The 24,372-nt window shown below is 40.3% G+C and overlaps 2 protein-coding genes across 14 annotated transcripts in view; both read left to right on the plus strand.

Moving 5' to 3' along the window:
* Nucleotides 1-24,372, plus strand: part of dnm1a (dynamin 1a) — a 582,590-nt gene that overhangs the window by 482,831 nt on the left and 75,387 nt on the right. The window lies entirely within an intron of this gene.
* Nucleotides 1-24,372, plus strand: part of cita (citron rho-interacting serine/threonine kinase a) — a 231,861-nt gene that overhangs the window by 93,807 nt on the left and 113,682 nt on the right. For all 12 annotated transcript variants that reach the window (XM_087253077.1, XM_087253078.1, XM_087253081.1 and 9 more), the window contains exons 11-13: nucleotides 11,928-12,033; nucleotides 16,744-16,887; nucleotides 20,373-20,492. In XM_087253077.1, the coding sequence (XP_087109203.1) occupies nucleotides 11,928-12,033; nucleotides 16,744-16,887; nucleotides 20,373-20,492 (370 nt within the window). The remainder of the gene's footprint in view (nucleotides 1-11,927; nucleotides 12,034-16,743; nucleotides 16,888-20,372; nucleotides 20,493-24,372) is intronic.

The following is a 24,372-nucleotide window of genomic DNA, read 5'->3' on the forward strand; positions in this document are numbered from 1 at the left end:
TCATTGGTAAAAAATAAAGTGTCAATTAAGCCATTGTATCAATTATAAATAAACAGCAATGTTTTTCACATGTGTTGGTGCGATACTTCGTAGTGTGCAGTTTAACATGATTGCCTCTAGGAGTCGCCAATGGAAATAAAACACACACAAGAAACAGGCGTACGCCAGACATGGAGTTGGAGCAGACGAACACACATTCTCATGTTAATTTCATCTGGCCGTTGAAATTAATTAATTAATTAAGTTTTTGTGCATGCGCAGCTACATGAGGCCCCTGGACTTAGTCAATGAATCGATAAATTGTGGTATTGACATCAAAGTCTGGTAGGGCTGCTCAATATATTGAAAAATGTAAATGTAAATAATAAATTATTATTTTAATATCCTTATCGCAGAGAGGTGCATTAGATTACATTTATATAACCCAAGTGTTTGTTTTGCATGCTAAGGTTGTTGATCCGAATTAGCTATTGTGTTGTCTAAATGTTTACACCGTGACTGCTTCAACAGGGCCCGAAATTTAAGCTATGCGACCTCATAATATATATTGGGAGCATTAGTGCGACTGCATATAATGGTTGTAGTGCGACCTGATTTTTTTCTAAAAACGTGCTGAATCGCTCTTCCCTGCCGCTATATTAGTTCATATTAGCTGTCAATCACTCAAGACTTTCCGCTGTCAGATGACAGGAAGGGAGCTTTTGTGACCGCGGGGAATGCAAACGGCTGAAGAGTGAAAAGTACACTGACTCTTGATGCGTTGCATGCACTGCGCGTTCAGCTAACACAATCTCACGGCAATTGGTAACTTTTTCCTACGTTTCCTCGTGAGATCAGGCTGCAACAGCGCAAATGTCCGCTAAAACACTATCGACAAAGAAGCTCGCCTTTACTGAGTTTAAACTGATGCGGCTTATAACAAAGAAAGAACAGTACTGCGCCGGTGGTCATCGGGAGAATCCTGCTCTGCCCCCCTCATATTGGGCAGAGGCTGTGCATTGAAACGACACGAACCGAAACCAAAACTTTTATAAGTGAGACTTTTCCTCCTTTATTTGGTCCGTTCTTTCTTGAGGTGTATATTATTTTTCTATTTAATTGCTGATGACTGCTTTGCAGCTTTCAGCATTGCATTAATTGATTTATGATATTATTTTGTTTGTTTTGTAGCAGAACTATTATTTATTAAATTGACATGCATATAAAAACAATAGTACAAAATAAATATTTCTTACTACAATGCTTCATTTGTGTTTGATGCAAACCATCAATTTATTTTTCATTAAGTAACAGTCGGACTTTATATAGCAGATAACTTACATTAAAGCACATTCAATGCAGCATGATGATAAGGAATATAATTCATTATTAGTATTATTGTCATCATCGTCATCATTAATATTTTATAATTATTCAACATTCAGTTTGGAATTATTGCACAAATATTAAGTCATCACGGCATTAGTTAGATAGTTGTTTCTGGGTTTTGTTAGTCCCAATTGATGTTGTTTTCAAATACAATAAATCCCTTAATATACAACTTGTCAAATATATCATTCATTTTTTCATCCTAAATTTTTTCTGGTGCTCCTAAATATTTCAGGTTGGGAGCACCGGTGCTACCAAGTAAGAAAGTTAATTTCGAGCCCTGTTTAGGTAGCTTGATTTAGATCAGAAAGCTACATATTACACTCCCTGGGGGCATTGCAGATATGACCGACTTTGAACAACACTTTGGTACCCTATCGAGTTTTTCAGTCAAGCTAAAGGTGTCGTTGTGAGTGGGATGGTTGTGTTTGTTTCTTTGTGGACGAGCTGTCAGCGCCCCGGTCAGAGCAGATATTCATGAGCCGCTGTGATTGGTTCAGTCATCCACCGCTGCTGTATTCCTGTCAGCTTTATTCTCCCTCCGTCTCTGTTGGTAAAGTCTGTAGTGGTTGTGCGGCGGCGGCTGGGATTTCACTCTTTATTTTTGTAACACATTCATCCGTCAGACAACATTTAGTCTGTTCTGACTCTCTGACATATGATGCATGTGGGAACTCAAGTTGTTTCCTGTCTTTGCTGGTTTGTTCTGAGGTCTTCATGTCTTTTTATGCTGTCGTAGGCGTTGGGTTCTCTATTTTTAGGTGATTCTTTCTCTCTTCATGTCCTTCGTGAGTTCTCAACTTATCTGTTGGTGGAGTGTTTACTTCCCAGTGCTTTCCACAAACAAGATCTCTCTTTGTTGACATTAGATTCTGACTCAAGTGGTGTCGGCAGACTCTTTGTGTACATGGCCAATCGCAAACAGGGGGCGGGGTTAACCGGACTGGTTAGAGCCAATAGTATCTGGATGCAGCCTTTATGATGCAAGCTGAGATTGCATCACTCAGTGATGCAGTCTCAGACATAATGCACTCAATGGAGTGAGTGACATCACTGTGACGGGTGGGGTTAGGTGAGCGCATTAAAAAGAATCGGATGCAGCTCAGATTGCACTGCACCAGGTCTGCATCCAGACCCCTCTCGTTAGAGCAGTGATTTGCAAACCTGTGAGAACAATTTGCATTGGAGCACTTGTCACCTTTTAAAACAATAATATGATGAATATGCAAAAGGAATCTGGAGTTAACTTTACTTTCTTTATTGTCCGCAAGTGGAAATTTATCTTTGGCTTCACTACACAACCACATCAGCCTTCAGGTTACACGTATCACAAAAAAACTGGCAACATAAATACATTCAATGTCATTACATGAATCATGTTAAAACTCAATTAAAACTCTATTCATACATAAACCCAGTATTTAAAGACACAGGATACACATTTTCCTCTACTTGAGGTTGCCTAAAATGTATTTTTGATTGCAAAATCTGATGTTTTATATTTAAGGCATGTGAACAATTTTCAATAATGACGTGCTTTCTGTTTAATTCTCCTAAATAAATTGTATTTAGTTGTCTTTGTGCTTTGCCTACAATTGCACTGGCAATTTTTACTACTCAACACAGTTTTTGCTTTTCTTTAGTTGGCAACAGTCCGTACCATGCAATCATGTTAAAACACTTTCAGCCAAATTCTTCTATACCATCTCCAGGATATCTTGACTCCTAATGAGATATAATCTCTGCATTGAATTTTAAAAAATACTTTCTAAATTTCCAGCAAATGTCAGGTTACTATCAATAAATGTTCTTAAATATTTAAAACTGTCTCTATTTCATGTCCGTCAAGGACCAGAGGTTTCAACTCCTGAGTAAGAACTAGTTTATTTCTACTAATTGTCATCTCCTTGGTTTTACTCAAATTTAACTCCTTTTATACAAGTTTGGAAGCAAATTATATAACTATAGTTCAAGGCACTCCCTCTTTTCCTGTTTTAGTCAACCACTCATCAAGTGCCATATTATCAGCATATTTAAGTGACTTAAAGGGTCACGAAACACCAGAACACATGTGTTGAGCTGTTGACAGTCGTATATGTGTCCCACACTGCTAAAAACACTATTAGGACACCTATATTTCACTAAAAAGTGTAAATTGGTTGTTTTTGCGTTATTTCCAGCAAATTCCTGTTTGAAACGAATTTTTGAAGCTGCGTCACGGTCATGACATAATAGTGTGTATTCCAGCGTGCAGACTGGACGTCTGTGCCAGAGTGTGTCTTTCTACGTCTTACAGTGTGATGCATTAATGCATGAGTAAGGCTTGGTTCAAACCAATCAGCGCGCTCTATTGTGCAACTTCATTAATATTCATTACTGTCACAGTGTTTAGACGACAGAGACGCCACGTTGTGTTGGCAAAACAAGCGTGAAGTGTTGCTTTTATAGTTTGCTGCAGTTAAGTTTTGTTTGCATTTTCTCTCTGTGAGAGCGCAGCTGGAGTCACGTGTGGATTAACAGTGTACGCGACGCTCGACAACAATAACTTACGTGTCTAAGGAGGATTATTGTTTACCTGAGAGCTGTTCTCATCTGCAAACGCTGAAATCTGGATTCGCTTGTAGTATTCTCTTCATAAAGACGCGGCTCTAGTTGCTGGTGATTGTTCTGTCTCTACAGATTTGGTAAGTGAGTGACCAGTGCTCTTTGTTTATTCAGTTTGTTCGTATCTAATTAAGTTAACTATTGAACTGAGTGCAGAAATGTTAGCACCGCATTTTGTGACCGGAATAACACACGCGGCTTTCTGACACTACCTGCCGTGTGCATCTAAGTTTCCGGGAAATGCAGAGTTTTTTTTCTCTCATTCGCCGTGCGGTATCAAACATTGCATGAAAAATACACGCTTAGAGCAGCTCCTCGAATCAAATATCTCGTTTGTCGCGAGGGGCATGAATGAATTCCCTGAATGAAAGAGCCAAACTGCAGTTAAAGTCCAACATTTAATAATTTGGCAAATAATTCGACAACAGTTGTACATGTAGGTTAAACACCATCACTTTCTCCTGTCTACTCCTGTGTATTTTGACTCTGAAACTCGCGCGTGCCCAAATAGACACTCCTACACCCTCCCACTTTAGTTCCTCCGACACTCCCCCCTAAACAGAGCTGGACACGCCCACTTTTCTGACTTTTTCCAAAGTAGAGGTGTGAAAACACCCTGCTGAAATGAGGGGGTTTCATGGCCCTTTAAAACCTAAATGCTGGAAAATGTCAACTCTGTTATACCCATACATACATGCACATACAGCTGAAGTTAGTATTATTCACCCACCTGTTTATTTTTTCCCCCAATTTCTGTTTAACAGAGAGCAGATTTCTTCAACACATTTCTAATCATAATAGTTTTAATAACTCATCTCTAATAACTGATTAATTTTATCTTTGTCATGATGACAGTAAATAATATTAGACTAGATATTCTTCAAGACTCCTCTATAGACTGATTTCACGCGGCCGCCATTTTTAAAAGCGAAATCGAGGCTGTGGTGGGAAGAAACCCAGAAGCATCATTGGAAGTCACAGAGGAATGTTGTGTACTTGGCTGTATATCTTATTAGCGAAGAGAAAGGGACACAAAATTGTAATTTCACCGCCTTCCGAGTGACCCGAATGCCCGTTCTGAATGAATGGTGAAAATAAAAAGAGATATCAGAGCTCATTTTCAGCTGAGTTAAGGCAAATGGAACTAATTAGCTTAAGTTTTCTTTTTCAAACACACGTTTTAGATGCCGTTTATCAAACTTGAATTAAACTGGTTCTTTCACCATATTAGACTTGTCACAATACTGAATTAAAAGAAAAAACAGCAATTTCCCGCTAACATTTAGGCACTGTTGATGTTTTTTTTTTTTAAAGTGCTGAATTGCCATTGTGTTCACGTGCTCAACAGAAATGCTTGTGATTGGCCGAGAAGGTCATCAGTTCACCCTCCGCTGTTTACCGAGCACAAACAAAGACGAGAGATCCGCTCGACTGATCTTCACGGCTGCTTCACGCTCCAGTCTCCGCGTATCTGTGTTTGCACTGGGTGAAGAGTGTTAACTTAATGCAAACACAGACACAAGGACACTAGAGTGCGAAGCAGCCGTGAAGATCAGTAGAGTCATGCGCGCTCAGCTGCGCTTCAATGTTAGCAGGAAATAGACGGTTTTAAAACTTCAGAACCAGTACATCACTATTACAGACAACACGATGGCATGCTACAGAGGACTGCAGTGTTTTATTGCTCACCAGGTTACATAGACTGAAGCAGGAGAGCGTCCTCTCCACAGTGTTTACCTTCTGACATGAACTGAAGCCTAGGAGGACACTTAAGCGTATTAACGTTACTCTTACAGAAATTGTGCAGTTGTTTGATGCTAATTTGCTTTTAATAGTTTAAATTAAACGTTCTGTATAATATTACAGTGATGTTTACACTCTTTCTGCATTTTGAAATTTCGGCAGCAGCTGGGGGTTTGTAGTCCACAGCATGTTACTGCAATGTTTACAGTGCTGGTCCTATACTTCCGGGTTTCGTCCCACCGCAGCCTCGCTTTGGTTCTTTAAAATGCATTGAAAAAAAATGTTTTAAAGATGATTAGAGACTTAGGAGGAGCTTCTTTCCCCAAGCCATCAGGCTGCTAAATTCTAACTCGGTGTTATACATCACTTGATTTTACGTATATGTCGCTGTGTTAGTTATACCTATAAGCTACCTCATATTGCTGCTATTCTCATTACCTTGTATAATTTTTTTGCACATATTTTTTTCATTATTATTTAATTTTCATTTATCTATACTTGCACTGTCTCTGGAGCGGACCTGACCTATTCACTGCTGGTCATACTTTTTATTACTATGTATGTGATAAATAAAACTCTTGACTTGACTTGACTTGATTCCTTGGATTTACTAAAACATTTTAAGTTAAGGGCTCGTAAACAATTTATTTGGGCTGAATTTAAATAAACAAATTAAGTTGAACATTACTAAATTTAATTGGTTTAAATTCAACACAAATAAATTGTTTGCAACAATTGTGCAGACAGAATTTTTTTCAGCGTGGCGGCCGCGTGAAATAAGCATATACAGCTTAAAGTGACATTTAAAGGCTTAATTAGGTTAACTAGGCAGGTTAGGGTAATTAATGAATAATTAATAACGAATAATTCTGACTTCAACTGTACTTAAACATAAAAAAGATGCACATAAATGCATTAGTTATTTTATTTATTGCTGGATCATGTTACTGATGTAGTAAACTTGAGTTAAGGGATACCAGTTTCTATGAATTTGAATATAAAAAACCATTACAATTAGTTAGAATGCAAAATTGCTATGCAGCGTCCTGTATTAAAACCAATAGGATAGGACGGCTGTGTAGAATTCAAACTGATTCATGGATGATCCTTTCTTTCATCATCTGACACTTTTTGATTTATGCAGCACAGTAGGGGTGTCAAGATCAGTTGTTTCTACGGTGCACCGCAATGCAGACACAAACAATTCGGTATCAATTCAGTAATAGATTCTAACCGGTGATTACGTACTGATGTCATGTATCTCATTTGGTTCAGTGTCAAATGAGATGGGTTGGGTGCAGTAGGACTGGTGGGTTGCACTTGGGGTCTTTTCCGGGATGGGAGTGAGGTTTAGGGGGAAGAATGTAATCAATCTAGGCTCTCTAGCGACAGACACGAGAGCACTTGGTCTTTAACCTCCTTGTTAGAGCAACCGACGACCATACAAAGAATCGCTGATTTAATCCCAACTCTGACTGGGTTGGTTGCAGTAGGATCAGTGGGTTACATGTGGGGGCTCGTCCGGGATTAGACTGCGGTTTAGGGGGTGAGTGTAACAGAGGCCGGCTAGTGAAGTGTTATGCAGGTTAATCTCACTCTCTCACCTCTTAATGTGCTTTAGCGACAGACACAATAGCCCCTTACACACATACAGACCTTTCCGGAAAATTACCAGCAATTTTCTGGAAAGGTGTGTATGTGTGAACAGGCCCTTTTTGAAAATACCGGTAAATTCGTTCTGGCTATTTTCCAGTTAGAAAAGTTGTAAGATTACTGGTAATTTGCCGGAATGCTGCGCTGTGTGAATGCAGAAGGAAGATTACCGGAAAGAGCGCGTGCACGTCTAGAACGTGCTGACGTGAGACGTCTGCTTTAGCCAATCACAACAGTCAGAAGCATTCACGTTTATAAAAATAAAAGCCTTTGAATATTTTACCAGACACATTTAGCTGCTAGAGGTTAGTCAGATATTGTTTATATGTTCATCTTAATGCCAACCGTGTAAATAATTATCGATAAGATGCTTATGATAAGCCGTTGTGTGTTTACTTTTAAGCTTTGCGTGTAACGTTACCCATGAAAGCACACACACATATCATGTACATCTCGACATGCGAAAGTGTTTCTCTATATGTTTTCATCAAAGTTGTTCTCAATACTGATCATCCACAGAGTTTGTGATGAAGTCAAATGTTTACAAATACAAGCGCAGCCGTTTACAGTTCATTTGTGGTGAATGATGTCAGAATTTACCGCTATTTTGGAATGGATGTGTGAATGCTCTTTTCCTCTTTTTGTAACGTCCTCGCCTGTGTGAACAGCGCTTTTTTGAATTTACTGGTAAAGTCGTTCCGGAAATTTTCCATTTATTTACCGGTATCACTGTGTGAAAGGGGCTTATAGCCCATGGTCTTTAGCCCCCTTGTTAGAGCAACAGACTCTTATACAAAGAGTCGCCGGTTCAATTCTCGCTCACACCGGTTTGGCTGCAGTAGGACTGGTGGGTTAAATAAATGTTCTTATTCATTTTAATACTAGAATTCTTGTGCTGTGACGTAAAATATAAAACTGTGTATGGAAAGCATTGTCAATGCATCATGATGCACCGAGATATTGAATTGGAGCGAATCGATGGCATGATAATCGTAACCAAACCGAACCTTAAGGCCAGTGTAGGTCCAGCCGTCTGTTTTTTTCATGAAATATCTAATTATTTATTTACAGCTGCATGTTGACTCTTGCACAAAACACATCTTTTTTCACATCATGTCATGTGTGGTTTAATGTCCTCACGATTTGTTGTAAAATGAAGCTTTCTTTTATTACGTGACCACATTACATACACCAGTGAAAGAGCACAGGTTAATTCAAGTGTTTCAATGCGTGATTGTGACCGAGCAAAACTTTGGAAACTGCATTAATTTGGTGTCAAAACGTGCAAGTTGACACTAGGGTTGTAACAATATACCGGTATGACGGTCTACCACGATTTGAACGTGCACGATTATCATACCATGAACAATTGCATATCAACGGTTTTAACCTTTAAAGACCGAGACAGCCGCCCGCGGCTAAAAATAAGTATTGCTCTTAAATGTTTAATAACTTTTGATCCGCTGATCCGATTCATACAATTCAAAGATTGGCATAAAGAAGAGAATCTCAGCTTTCCAGTGCTGTATCACATATGTATAACATTCGCGGCTCCGGAATGAGTGCGGTTACGTCATCAAAATTTGACAACGCTGATTTGACAAAGAAACGCTCGTCACTGTGTCTCCGGACAAACCAGACATGATACATTGATGCATTGTCCCTCCTCCATGCCCAGATTGGTTTAAACTCGCTATATCACAACCAATAAGCATAGGTTTCGCTTTTGTTTGTGGACCAACATGAGCTTTTTGAACAACACGGAATGAGAGACAGGCATACATTTATGCGCGGCTAAATAAAACGCAAAAAAAAAAGTTTTGCATGAAATAATTCTCATACTAAGTACTTTTGCATGCACAGCAGCACAGAAACATGACAAAACAGTGACACAGCAAAGACGAACTGCTGCTCTTGCTGTTTTCAAAAGACGCAAATGAAGGTGCAGCTGTTTGTCTGCATTGCAGAAAACCACATCCAAATCCATATCCACAGACAACCATATCCATGCTGGCACATAAAACCTGAGGATGATCCATATTGAATCTAGTTTCGTTATGTAACTATTTATAGTATAGTAAATATTTATATCTATTTTTTACTGAGGATTTGCACCATGTTTATTTGGACTTTATTTGGACTTTGACACATTATTTATTATTTTCTTATTTTTTTATTTGTTCATTGTAAGTGGTGTTGTTTATAGTAACTAAAAATATATTATTTGGAAAAAGTCTAATTTGCTTCACTGTTCTATTATTTTGTAACATTTGTAACATACCGTATACCGCGAAACCGTCAAACCGTGGTATTGTTTTAGACGATTATCATACCGTAAAAAATTCATACCGTTACAACCCTAGTTGACACACAAACAAATGTGTATGTAAACCAAGCAGAGGTTTAATTTCCCTCCGGCTTAGTTTGAGTTCTGGTATAATCAGCAGTTTAGCTGTGTGTGTGTGTGTGTGTGTGTGTGTGTGTGTGTGTGTGTGTGTGTGTGTGTGTGTGTGTGTGTGTGTGTGTGTGTGTGTGTGTGTGTGTGTGTGTGTGTGTGTGTGTGTGTGTGTGTGTGTGTGTGTGTGTGTGTGTGTGTGTGTGTGTGTGTGTGTGTGTGTGTGTGTGTGTGTGCGTGCGTGCGTTTCCCTCCTCAGCACTTTCAGCTGTAATGAGCCGATGTCTAATGGCGGCGACACAGATCTTAGTTCAGATCTCTGAGCAAGACAGATTCATTATATTATTATTATAAAAGACGACGCCAACTCAAGGATTGTCACAGCGATCTGTCCCTGTTAATGAGCTGAACTGGAGAAAATGCTGAATTGCTGGAGTTATGTTACGATAAATATCCCTCAATCCAATCTCTGAAATGTATAACGTTGATCACTTTTTATTATGGTGTTCAGTTGTGCTTTTCTGACACGTCCAGCCTGTGTTATTGAAGAGAAGCTGATGTTCCTTGTAGAGCTTTTCAGATGAGGTTCCTGCACGTCTAATTCATGTCTTGTTAATTATTGAGCGGCACATAAGGATGATGTTCTCATGTTTGGAATGAATAATGAACTCACATGAAATTAATGGAGTGTGTAATTAATGTGTAAGGATGAGCAGACACTTTACATTGTGTGTGTGTGTGTGTGTGTGTGTGTGTTTGTGTGTTTGTGTGTGTGTGAGAGTGTGTGTGTGTTTGTGTGTTTGTGAGAGTGTGTGTGTGTTTGTGTGTGTGTGTGTGTTTGTGTGTGTGTGTGTGTGTGTGTGTGTGTGTGTGTGTGTGTGGATTGGTTTTTGAGGTTTATGAGGACACACATTTGTATTATGACATGGGTATGACCTACTGTAGGTATTACAGCATTAAGGCTGTTTATGAGGACATGTGTTGTGTCTTCGTAATTCCAAACTGATGAAAATTATACTTAATTTTTTTTATTTTGAGTGTTGGGTTTATTGTTACGGCTGCAGTAAGGCCATATTATACGCAGTTTGTACAGTATAAAATACATTACGCCTATGGAGAGTCCTCATAAACCACCTAAATCAACATGTGCGTGTTTTAGTAAGGTAAAACTGCTGGTTGAAAGTTAAAAATTACTGACTAAGTACACTTACTGTCCACTTTATTAGGTACACCTGTCCAACTGCTCGTTAACGCAAATTTCTAATCAGCCAATCACATGGCCTCAACTGCATTTAGGCATGTAGACATGGTCAAGACGATCTGCTGCAGTTCAAAGCGAGCATCAGAAAGGGGATTTAAGTGACTGAACGTGGCATGGTTGTTGGTGGCAGACGGGCTGCTCTGAGTATTTCAGAAACTGCTGATCTACTGGGATTTTCACACACAACCATCTCTAGGGTTTACAGAGAATGCTCCGACAAAGAGGAAATTTCCAGTGAGCGGCAGTTCTGTGGGCGCAAATGCCTTGTTGATGCCAGAGGTCAGAGGAGAATGGCCAGACTGGTTCCAGCTGATAGGAAGGCAACAGTAACTCAAGTAACCAACTATTCCAGCATATGTTTTAAACAGCTGAAGCTCTTCCAGCTGCAACCCAGTACTGGAAAACACCCATACACTCATTCACACACATTCATATACTATAGTCAATTTAGTTGATCAGTTCCCCTATAGCGCATGTGTTTGGACTGTGGGAAAACCAGATCACCTGGAGGAAATGCATGCCAACACGGGGAGAAAATGCAAACTCCACAAAGAAATGCCAACTGACCCAGCCGGGGCTCGAACCAGCGACCTTCTTGCTGTGAGACCACAGTGCTAACCACTGAGCCACCGTGTAGCCCAAATCACATTCTCCAACACATAAACAGCTCTGCACACCAAGCAAGAGTGGCCAAAACAAAGATGGCCACCAAGCAAGTCGTCTCACACCTTTTAAAATATTGTATGCCAATCAGGAAAGAGAAACCAATCAGATGTTTCCTGAGCAGAGAGGCCGATGATTCCAGCATAACACATGAAACATGACAACCAATAGGGTTGAAGCAAAGTGTACCCGGTTTCTGCTGTGTTTCTAATAAAGGTTTGTTGTTGTGTGTTTGGTCAGGTCGGTCGGCGCAGGACTCAACTCTCCTGCCAAGACCAACTCCATGGAAAAAAAACTGCACCTCAAAAGCAAAGAACTGCAAGACACTCAAGACAAATGTCACAAGGTAAGAGCACCGACAGATAGCAATCAATCAATAAACCCTCAACTAATAAACTAGAATATCCTTATTGTAAAATTGCAGCACAGAAAATATTTCAGGCTCATCTCTTAGTTTGTGCAAACAAGTTTCAAAAGTATCACCACAAGTCGGTTTATTCGTTTTTTTGACGCAAATCATTTTGGAGACGAATCTTTTGCTTATTGAATGGACTTTTGATTCACATGTTGTTTTGATCTTCATTCAGTCTTCATTCTTTTAGCTATAGATCAGATGCTGTGTACATTGTCTATTAATGATTATATATATATATATATATATACACATAAACATATACATTAGGGATGCAACAATACAGTTAGCCCACGGTTCTGGGCTGTTTTAGGTTCGGTTCTCATGGCTTGACACGTGTGTTTTTTTATTCTATAGGCAATAGGAACAGTAAGAGGTTAAGGAGGAAAAAAGTAAAAATTATTTATTGCAATACTCATTTTGTTTTACTTAAAGGGCCATGAAACCCCCTCGTTTCAGCAGGGTGTTTTCACACCTCTACTTTGGAAAAAGTCAGAAAAGTGGGCGTGTCCAGCTCTGTTTAGGGGGGAGTGTCGGAGGAAGAAAAGTGGGATGGTGTGGGAGTGTCTATTTGGGCACGCGCGAGTTTCAGTCAAAATACACACACACACACACACACACACACACACACACACACACACACACACACACACACACACACACGAGAAAGTGATGCTGTTTAACCTACATGGACATCTGTAGTCGAATTATTTGCCAAATTATTAAATGCTGGACTTTAACTGCAGTTTGGCTCTTTCATTCAGGGAATTCATTCATGCCCCTCGCGACACACGAGATATTTGATTCGAGGATCTGCTCTAAGCGTGTATTTTTCATGCAATGTTTGATACCGCACGGCGAATGAGAGAAAAAAACCTCCGCATTTCCCAGAAACTTAGATGCACACGGCAGGTAGCGTCAGAAAGCCGCGTGTGTTATTCCGATCTCTAAATGCGGTAAAAACCCTACACGAGGTTAAAGTTTGGTTGTAGTGCTAACATGTTTGCACTCGGTGCAATAGTTTGTTAGATACGAACAAACTGAATAAACAAAGAGCACTGGTCGCTCACTTACCAAATCTGTAGAGACAGGACAATCACCAGCAACTAGAGCCGCGTCTTTATGGAGAGAATACTACAAGCGAATCCGGATCTCAGCGTTTGCAGATGAGAACAGCTCTCAGGTAAACAATAATCCTCCTTAGACACGTAAGTTATTGTTGTCGAGCGTCGCGTACACTGTTAATCCACACGTGACTAAAGCTGCGCTCTCACAGAGAGAAAATGAAAACAAAACTTCACTGCAGCAAACTATAAAAACAACACTTCACGCTTGTTTTGCCAACACAACGTGGCGTCTCTGTCGTCTAAACACTGTGACAGTAATGAATATTAATGAAGTTGCACAATAGAGCGCGCTGATTGGTTTGAACCAAGCCTTACTCATGCATTAATGCAGCACACTGTAAGACGTAATAAGACACACTCTGGCACAGACGCCCAGTCTGCACGCTGGAATACACACTATTATGTCATGACCGTGACGCAGCTTCAAAAATTCGTTTCAAACCGGAAGTACGAATTTGCTTGAAATAACGCAAAAACAACCAATTTACACTTTTTAGTGAAATATAGGTGTCCTAATAGTGTTTTTAGCAGTGTGGGACACATATACCACTGTCAACAGCTCAAAAAATGTGTTTTGGTGTTTCGTGACCCTTTAAAAGCCAAGAAAAGTACAGTAGTGCCTAGAGTATTGTATCCAAAATGAACACTGAAATCTCACAGCTGCTGGGAGTCCATGTACAAACTGGGGAACACGTAAAATCCAACACTTTGAAGATAAACACACATGTGAAGTTAATAAAGATGAATTGGCCATTTCAAATAAACATATTTGTACTTCAGTAAACATAAATAAACCAGCTTCATTACCTCGGTGCTGGAAAAATGCGAGACTGTAGTCTGTAATGCGGATCGAGTGCTTTTATAAGATGACAAAAGCCCACATCTCCAATCACCCAAAACGGCTGCAAATCTCCAGCAGTAATCACCCGCACTGCCTTTGTTATTTTATGTGTCTCTTGGAGCCAGTTGGGTATGTTTGCTTGATAGATTCAGCGAGGGATTGTTGCTATTTAGAGGACTTTATTACCTTCTCTGCTCTCCTGCTTCAGACAGTGATATTGCTGGGTGATGCGCTGCAGATGTGCAGGCATGGTTATACGTGTAAATCAATGCTCGCACAGTTATTTTTTGTTCACCGTTCTTTCTTTTATTGGCATTATACTTACCGGCAAAACTGAAATGTCCTCATGCTGCAGATTTGAAAAACGCAGGCGCTTTCTCATACTGTTGCCTCACTTCGCCTGCGCTTCCTTGTACTCCTGCCTAAACCAAACTTTACCACCGCTGACCATGTTAAAGTGTGGAATGATGGTCAAGCGCCCCCTAACTTTAGAGCATAGTGATTGGATATTTACTCGCGGGGAGGAGTTTCCTCATCTCAGCTCATGGACTTACAGGCACACACAGTCAATTCAGGGAGATATAAAACGCACAAAAATTATGTAAACGCAAAACCGAGAAAACCGCAAATCACAAGCACGTATTGAACTGTGGAGGTCATACCGAACGGTTCAATATTATATTAGGAACCGTGGCATCCCTTATATATATATATATATATATATATATATATATATATATATATATATATATATATATATAAATGTGTGTGTGTGTGTGTGTGTATGTATGTATGTATATGTATGTATATATATATATATATATATATATATATATATATATATATATATATATATATATACATATATATATATATATATATATATATATATATATATATATATATATATATATATATATATATATAATTTTATATATATATATATATATTATTATTATTTTTTTTATATATATATATTTTTTTTTACATGTGTCAATGTATATATATTAGTGGTGGGCCGTTATCAGCATTAACGTGAGACTCTTATCGCACGATAAAAAAAAAAATATGGCCGTTAATCTATTCTCAAAGCTGGTTTGGGAGCAGGGTCTATTCTACTCAAGCTATGGTGGCTTTCACTTTGATATTTTAGGGCGGATGTATACGGATGTAATATTTTAGGGCGGATGTAACACTTTAGCTCATAAACATTTCATTCATGCCCCCATGACAAACTGGGGTATTAGACGCAAATAAGGGTTAAGGACTGGTGAGAGTGTTATGGAATTTAATAACGCATGCAAAATGATAAGAAAAACTTTCGCATTTCACGATGTGAGTGTGTGTGCCTGCATACTCCATGTCTTAATGCCATTTCTGTTCAGTTCAGTGATGACTTTAGTCGCATTAAGGGGATCAAAAATGGCTGTTTGGAGCTTATGTAGGCCGACAGTTCAACTTCATGTTTACCTGAATAAACAGTGAGTAAACACAAGTACATCTTATTGAACATCATTTATTTTCATCAACAATTATCACAGTAGAACAGTTCCTCAAGCAGTTTGTGATGCATTTTGGAAACAGGAGATGAGCACCTGCTCTAATGCGCCACCTGGCTTGAGAAACCCGTTCTCAAAGACTTAGTATTTGGGCAGCACACATTCTCAGTGCTTTCGGCAGAATTCAAATGAGCCTTTTTAATCTAGATTAATTCCGAGATTAATCTAGATTTAAAAAAGTGATCTATGCCCACCATAATATAAATACGTATGTACACGTAGGATGCCTAATATGGTAATTCGCAAAATTGTTCGCAAATTTTTGGGAATTACCACCACAACATCAATCATTTCTATAGCAAAAAAAAACTTGAAAAACTAAGGGGTCTGTTTAGAGACATTTTAGCAATTTTTTTGTTGCTGTGGTTTTAAAGCCATTGGTTTTTATTGTTATTTGGTGACGTTACTAGTATTAGAGTTGATTGGTTAAACAGTATACTGAGATGTCATGTTGCAAAGCCATATTTATACTAGATAAAACTTTACACTGAATATTGCTTTGTCTAAATGAGAATCCTCAGTGCAGCTCTAAGCTTTAATTGAGAGTCACTTATTTGGTTCCCATCATAGTTGAGTGTTGGGCTGCAAAATATATCACGATTGTAATCGAGATAATATTATATGCAATATACGTATTGCAGACATGTACGATAAACAACCAATGCAAAAAATAAGTGTAATTTAAGTTTGACCAATCAGATCGGGCTGTACTATCTTTAGCCCCACCTACCTAGTAGTTGCTGTTCTGCTATTGGCTGGAGTCCAAAGCTGAACTCAAAGGCGGGAAAATGACAACAGCCAATCAGAGTCAGAATATCTGCAGAGGTTTTGACACATTCACAGTGTTTTCAAGACTAAATGTGTGCACCTCAACACTCAGTACCGTTTTTAGTCTGAATTACAATTAATTAGTTCTTAAAAATATCTTTACCTGTTTATTTTAATATCATTACATTAATAAATGATCTAAAAACATAGCTAACAAAATAGCATTTTTTAAAGAAATATTATCACTCAACAACATCTCATAATCTGATATACTGAGGTGATGGTTGTGTTGTCGGAGCGCTGCTGTAAAATGCATTTAGACCTGGTGCTTGTGTTTGTGGCCGCTCAGATGGAGCAGGAGATCTCGCGGTTTCAGCGTAAAATGACTGATCTGGAGTCAGTCCTCCAGCAGAAAGATGTGGAGCTCAAAGCCTCAGAGACGCAGAGGAGCATCCTGGAGCAAGACCTCGCCACCTACATCACTGAATGCAGCGTGAGTACAAAAACACCACACATAACAATACTCTAGTGCTGATCCTCACACTGTCTGGCTTCAGTGTGCTTGGCCTCATGTGCAGGATCAGAACTTGCAGGAAATCCTTAAAGATTCTAATATTGTTTAGGCTTTAAAAGTGATTTGATATGCTCAAAAATGTAATTGTGTTGCTTTCATAATAAATGATTTTTCAATAGAGGCAAAAATAGTTATCTATTTAAATGAATCGTTTTGCTTTTGGATGAACAATGCATGAAGATGATCACTCCACGCGTGAATAATGCTTAAAACTAAAATATATATATACAGTTACGATAAAAGATGACATTTAAGATGTGAGTAAATGACATTTAAGAGAGTAAATGACAGTAGTTCAGTGTTGGGCTGGGGCCAACAAACATGCTGTATATATCGTAGTGTATTCTAACACACCTTCTGTTATAATGTGATGAAGTTTGTAGATATGTGATTTGCCACAATTGTAAAATGTTTAAACAGTTTGAAAATACACCAGGAAAGCACTTGCAGAGGGATTGAGCTTGACTTTGAAAAAGAAAGAACCCTAAAATGTAAGAACCCTAGAGGAGGACTATAGAAGCACTCACTAGCCTAGAGCGCCATCTGCTGTTAAACACTAGCCTAGAGCGCCATCTGCTGTTAAACACTAGCCTAGAGCGCCATCTGCTGTTAAACACTAGCCTAGAGCGCCATCTGCTGTTAAACACTAGCCTAGAGCGCCATCTGCTGTTAAACACTAGCCTAGAGCGCCATCTGCTGTTAAACACTAGCCTAGAGCGCCATCTGCTGTTATAAACTAGCCTAGAGCGCCATCTGCTGTTAAACACTAGCCTAGAGCGCCATCTGCTGTTAAACACTAGCCTAGAGCGCCATCTGCTGTTAAACACTAGCCTAGAGCGCCATCTGCTGTTAAACACTAGCCTAGAGCGCCATCTGCTGTTACACATTAGCCTAGAGCGCCATCTGCTGTTAAACACTAGCATAGAGCGCCATCTGCTGTTACACACTAGCCTAGAGCGCCATCTGCTGTTACACACTAGCCTAGAGCGCCATCTGCTGTTAAACACTAGCCTAAAGTGCCATCTGCTGTTACACATTAGCCTAGAGCGCCATCTGCTGTTATAAACTAGCTCAGAGCTCCATCTACTATTATAAACTAGCCTAGAGCACCATCTACTGTTAAACACTTGCCTAGAGCACCATCTACTGTTAAACACTAGCCTAGAGCACCATCTACTGTTACACTAGCCTAGAGCACCATCTACTGTTAAACACTAGCCTAGAGCGCCATCTACTGTTAAACACTAGCCTAGAGCGCGATCTACTGTTAAACACTAGCCTAGAGCGCCATCTACTGTTAAACACTAGCCTAGAGCACCATCTACTGTTACACATTAGCCTAGAGCGCAATCTGCTGTTATAAACTAGCCCAGAGCGCCATCTACTGTTATAAACTAGCCTAGAGCACCATCTGCTGTTACACATTAGCCTAGAGCGCCATCTGCTGTTATAAACTAGCCCAGAGCGCCATCTACTGTTATAAACTAGCCTAGAGCACCATCTACTGTTAAACACTAGCCTAGAGCGCCATCTACTGTTAAACACTAGCCTAGAGTGCTATTTACTGTTAAACACTAGCCTAGAGCGCTGTCTGCTGTTTAGAACTAGTCTAGAACACCGCCTGCTGTTAAACACTAGCCTAGAGTGTCGTCTGTTCTTCATAAACTAGCCTAGAGCACCATCTGCTATTAAACACCAGCCTAGAGTGCCATTTGCTATTATAAACTAGCCTAGAGCACCATCTACTGTTAAACACTAACCCAGAGTGCTGTCTGCAGGTAAAAACTAGCCTAGATCGCCATCTGCTGTTAAAACCAACCTAGAGCGCCGTCTGTTGTCAAAAGCAAGCCCAGAGCACAGTCAGCTGTTAATCTCTAGCCTAGAGTGCCATCTGTTGCATGTTGAACACTAGTCTAGAGCACCATCTACTGTTATGAACTAGCCTAGAGCACCATCTACTGTTATAATCTAGCCTAGAGCACTGTCTGCTGTTTAGAACTAGTCTAGAACACCGACTGCTGGTAAACACTAGCCTAGAGTGTCATCTGTTGTTCATAAACTAGCCTAGAGCGCCATCTGCTATTAAACACCAGCCTAGAGTGCCATTTGCTGTTATAAACTAGCCTAGAGCACCATCTACTGTTAAACATTAACCCAGAGTGCCATCTGCTGTTTAAACCAGCCTAGAGCGCCATCTGTTGTTAAAAGCAAGCCTAGAGCACAGTCAGCTGTTAATGTCTAGCCTAGAGAGCCATCTGTTGCATGTTGAACACTAGTCTAGAGCGCCATCTACTGTTATGAACTAGCCTAGAGCACCATCTACTGTTATAAACTAGCCTAGAGCTCCATCTACTGTTAAAAACTAGCTTAGAGCGCCAACTACTGTTATAAACTAGCCCAGAGCACCATCTACTGTTATACACTAGCCTAGAGCGCCATCTACTGTTATACACTAGCCTAGAGCGCCATCTACTGTTATGAACTAGCCTAGAGCACCATCTACTGTTATGAACTAGCCTAGAGCACCATCTACTGTTATAAACTAGCTTAGAGCGCCATCTGCTGGTATAATATATAATATGTTATAATATAATATATCTAGCCTAGAGCACTATCAATTGTGAAAAACTAGCCTAGAGCATCATCTGCTATTAAACACTAGCTAAGAGCGCCGTCTGCTGTTAAACGCTAGTGCAGAGCAATGTCTGCTGTTAAGCACTAGCCTAGAGCACTGTCTGCTGTTAAAAACTAGCCTAGATGGCCGTTTGCTGTTAAACACTAGCCTAGAGCGCCATCTGCTGTTAAACACTAGCCTAGAGCGCCGTCTGCTGTTAAAAACTAGCCTAGAGCACCGCCTGCTGTTAAACACTAGCCTAGAGCGCCGTCTGCTGTTAAACACTAGCCTAGAGCGTCATCTGCTGTTGAACACTAGCCTAGATCGCCATCTACTGTTAAACACTAGCCTAGAGCGCCGTCTGCTGTTAAAAACTAGCCTAGAGCACCGCCTGCTGTTAAACACTAGCCTAGAGCGCTGTCTGCTGTTAAACATTAGCCTAGAGCACCATCTACTGTTAAACACTAACCTAGAGTGCCGTCTGCTGTTAAACACTAGCCTAGAGCGCCGTCTGCTATTAAACACTAGCCTAGAGCGCCTTCTGTTGCATGTTAAACACTAGCCTAGAGGGTCATCTACTGTTATAAACTAGCCTAGAGCACTATCTACTGTTTTAATCTAGCCTAGAGCACTGTCTGCTGTTTAAAAACTAGCTTAGAGCACCATCCACTGTGTTTTACACATTAGCCTAGAGCGCCTTCTGAAAAGCTAAGGAACAATCCACAAATGGCAATACACTGATCTGTCACGACAGGACTTGACTTGTGTGTGTGTGTTTCTGTGTGTGTAGAGTCTGAAGCGGAGTCTGGAGCAGGCCCGTGTTGAAGTGTCACAGGAAGATGATAAAGCACTTCAGCTTCTCCATGACATCCGAGAACAAAGCAACAAACTCCAGGAGATCAAGGAGCAGGTGAGCTAGTGCACGCTTCACAAGAGTCACGCACATATGGTTTTATGAACTTCATATCAGTCTTATTTCCCGTCCAGCAGTTCCTCTATTAGCTGGACTTTATTAGCCGTTCATATGCCGAGTCTGTAATTGAGCACACGCTGAGGAGACTCGTCTTAACGCCGGCTAATTGCTAGTCATCACACATCATTAAGTTCCTCCACAAGCCCATCATGTTGCTTTTCCTGCATTGTTTCTTCTTCGGTTTCCAGGTTTATTGCTGTTCTTTTTCTACACATGTAGTCATTTGTTTAGTGTAATGGCCTGTCAGGGATTGTGTTACATGAGTACATGTCTTCTACTGCAAGTCTGAGTGTGCGCTTTAGATTTTTAATGCATATTAAAGGAGACCTATCATGCCTCTTTTTACAAGATGTAAAATAACTTACAGAAAATGTTCTCCAGCTCTCTGAAACTGACCCTTTAGGCTCCTAATTGTGGTGCTTTGGTGACTGTCGCTTTAAATGCAAATGAGATTGTGCTCTTTTCGGAAGAGGGCGGAGCTACAGCTGTGTTGTCAGTGCTGGTCATGTGTGCTTCAGTGTGAGTGTGTGCTTGATGCTTCTGTCAGTCTATGTGGCTCCTGTCGCTGTTCATCTAAAACTCCACATCTATAATCCTCTTAGTCTATGCTGACAATATCTTCAGCAGCTCAAACACTAATGGCTAATGGACAGATGATTACTTTCAGAGAAGACTGGCCGCTTTATTAGGTACACCTTACTAGTACCGGGTTGGACCCGCTTTGACTTTTAAAAATAGAAATTGCGCATAATGTCCATATTGTCATGATAGCATCACACAGTTGCTGCAGATTTGTCGGCTGCACATCCATGATGCCAATCTCCCGTTCCACCACATCCCAAAGCTGCTCTATTGGATTGAGCTCTGGTGACTGTGGAGGCCTTTTGAGTACAGTGAACTCATCGTCATGTTCAAGAAACCAGTCTGAGATGATTGAGCTTTATGACATGCTGTGTTATCCTGCTGGAAGTAGCCATCAGAAGATGAAGACACTGTGCTCATAAAGGTATGGACATGGTCAGCAGTAATACTCAGGTAGGCTGTGGTGTTGACACCATGCTCAATTGGTACTAACGGACCCAAAGTGTGCCAATAAAATCTCCCCCATAAAGTATCCCCCATACAATGCAGGATGATCCATGCTTTCATGATGTTGAGGCCAAATTCTGCCCCGAGCATCTGAATGTGTCAGCAGAAATGGAGACTCATCAGAGCAGCAACGTTTCTCCAATCTTCTATTGTCCAGTTTTGGTGAGTCTGTGTGAATTGTAGCCTCAGTTTCCTGTTCTTAGCTGACAGGAGCGGCACCCGGTGTGCTCTTCTGCTGCTGTAGCCCATCCGCCTCAAGGTTGGACGTGTTGTGTGTTCAGAGATGCTCTTCTGCAGAGCTCGGTTGTAGCGAGTGCTTATTTGAGTTACTGTTGCCTTTCTATCAGCTGGAACCGGTCTGGCCATTCTCCTCTGGCATCAACAAGGCATTTGCGCCCACAGGACTGCCGCTCACTTAATATTTCCTCTTTGTCTGAGCATTCTCTGTAAACCCTAGAGATGGCAGTGCGTGAAAATCCCAGTAGATCAGCAGTTTCTGAAATTCTCAGAGCAGCCCGTGTGGCAGCAACAACCATGCCACGTTCAAAGTCTCTTAAATCCCCTTTCTTCCCCATTCTGATGCTCGCTCTGAACTGCAGCAGATCGTCTTGTCCATGTCTATATGCCTAAATGCATTGAGCTGCTGCCATGTGATTGGCTGATTAGACATTTGCGTTAACGAACAGTTGGACAGGCATACCTGAAAAAGTGGCCTGTGAGTGTTTTTAGGAGACCTTCAAAGCAAAATGAGCAACATTTTAAATGGCATAATTAGGAGACTTTAACTTGTAAGAATGGGTTTAACCACAGCGGTTTGAACTGTAGTTCTGCTGAGCGACTAAAAAGTGATCAGCATGATGGTAAAACTGTACATTTCTAGTCAAATCATTCTTCTGCAATCTCAGACCAAAACCTTAAATAAGTGCAGTGTTAATAGCTATAAATGTGGGAGAGCGCTGATATTATGTGATTATGTTGTATTGCAATATGGAACAGTTAAATGTTGATGTTAAATTAATTCACAAATACTTGAAAATTAGATGATCTAATGACAATAATTTGCTATGGTTACAACTGAATTAGTTACAAAATGATAAAACATGAAATGATAGAACATGTGATATAAATTGTTCCCAGCTTACATGTAAAATTAAGCGACCAGAGGTAGAAGGAGAGACACAGAGGGAGAGAGAGAGACAAACAGAGCAGGCCCAGAAGTTAGCCTGACTGCAGTAGAGTCAGTGAAGATAGACTTTAGAGGAGGAGAGTGCAGAGATAGAAAAGAGAGGCCAGGAAAAGAGACAGAGCAGAGTTTTACACCTATTTTGTATCTTTCTTGACCATGTGACTAAAGCCCAAACGCTGAGACAGTCAAACTGACCAATCAACATGTAACCACATCATAAAACCCCCAAAGTCCACACACCAGGGGCCTCATGTACGAAGACTTGCGTGGAAATCTTACTAAAACATTGCGTACGCACAAAGCTGTAAATGTGCGTACGCAGAAAAAAATTCAGATGTATGAAACACTGCGTACGCCGAATCTCACGCATATTCTTTTGTACATCCGAATGAACGTGAAACTGAGCGCAACATGCACGAGCACAAAACCCCTCCCTGCCTCCTCCCCCGTATGAATATGCTAATGACTATGCTAATGGCAAAACCCAACGAAAAAGCAACGGCAAAAGCAAGCAAAAAGAGAAACTTTGAACAGAATGTGAATTGGAGGTGCTGCTTTCGGAGGTAGATCGGAGAAAAGCGGTGTTATTAGCAAGTTTGTTCTCCGGAATTAACAACAAAAGAAAAAAAATAGAGTGGAAGAGTTTAGCTGATGCGGTTAACACAGTTGGGTCTGAACATCGCACTGAGAGTGAATTAAACAAGAAATGGTGTGATTTATAGCTGTAAAATGTTGCAGTTTCTCGTACAGTCTCAGTGGCGCAGCTTGTAAGACGCAGGTCAACATGTTTTGACATGTTCGAGCATAAACTCGGCTCGAATCCTGCGTCTAATGAATTCTTTCTTTTTTCCCCCGCTACATATCAGATTTTGCCTACTATTTATCACGAGAAAGACAAGTAGGAATCACTAATAAGTTTGTGCATCATATTTTATTTGCACATTTATTGAATGGAAATGTTTCTGATTCACGCATGCCAATTCATCTTCAGATAGTGTCTTTATAGCAATGTGCGTGCAGTAGATCGCTCAGATTACATTGGGAAAACAGGCGACCGCTGCAAATTGCGCTTTAATGTTTGGCTGGTCAACTGTATGGTATGGAAACCTTATATACCTGCTAGATGAACCCGTCTCATACAGCTGCCATTGCAAGGCTCAGACACTTTGTAGAGAGGAATTTAACACAACTGCCTCGAGGAGTTGCCAATGGAAATAAAACAGACACGCACAAAAAATGTGCGTACGCCAGCTATAAAGCTGCCGTGGAGCTGCGCACATTCCCACGTTCAGTTCATTGTTAGTAAATCCAAACGTGAGCGATTCTGAGCGTGAAACCTGCCGTACGCAAAGTTTTTGTGCGTACGCCACGTTGATACATGAGGCCCCAGGACTGATCTTATCAGTATCTGCCTTTGGAGTCAGTATGGACCTTCTTGAGTCAAAAAGACATGTTTTGTCATATAAACAAATGCATATGATCATTTAGTCTCTTACAAACTTAAATTTTCTACTAAAATAATTCACCATTAATGTAATTTAC

Source organism: Danio rerio, chromosome 5 (assembly GCF_052040795.2).
Source record: "Danio rerio strain M-AB ecotype USA chromosome 5, GRCz13ab, whole genome shotgun sequence".
Classification (NCBI taxonomy): domain Eukaryota; kingdom Metazoa; phylum Chordata; class Actinopteri; order Cypriniformes; family Danionidae; genus Danio; species Danio rerio.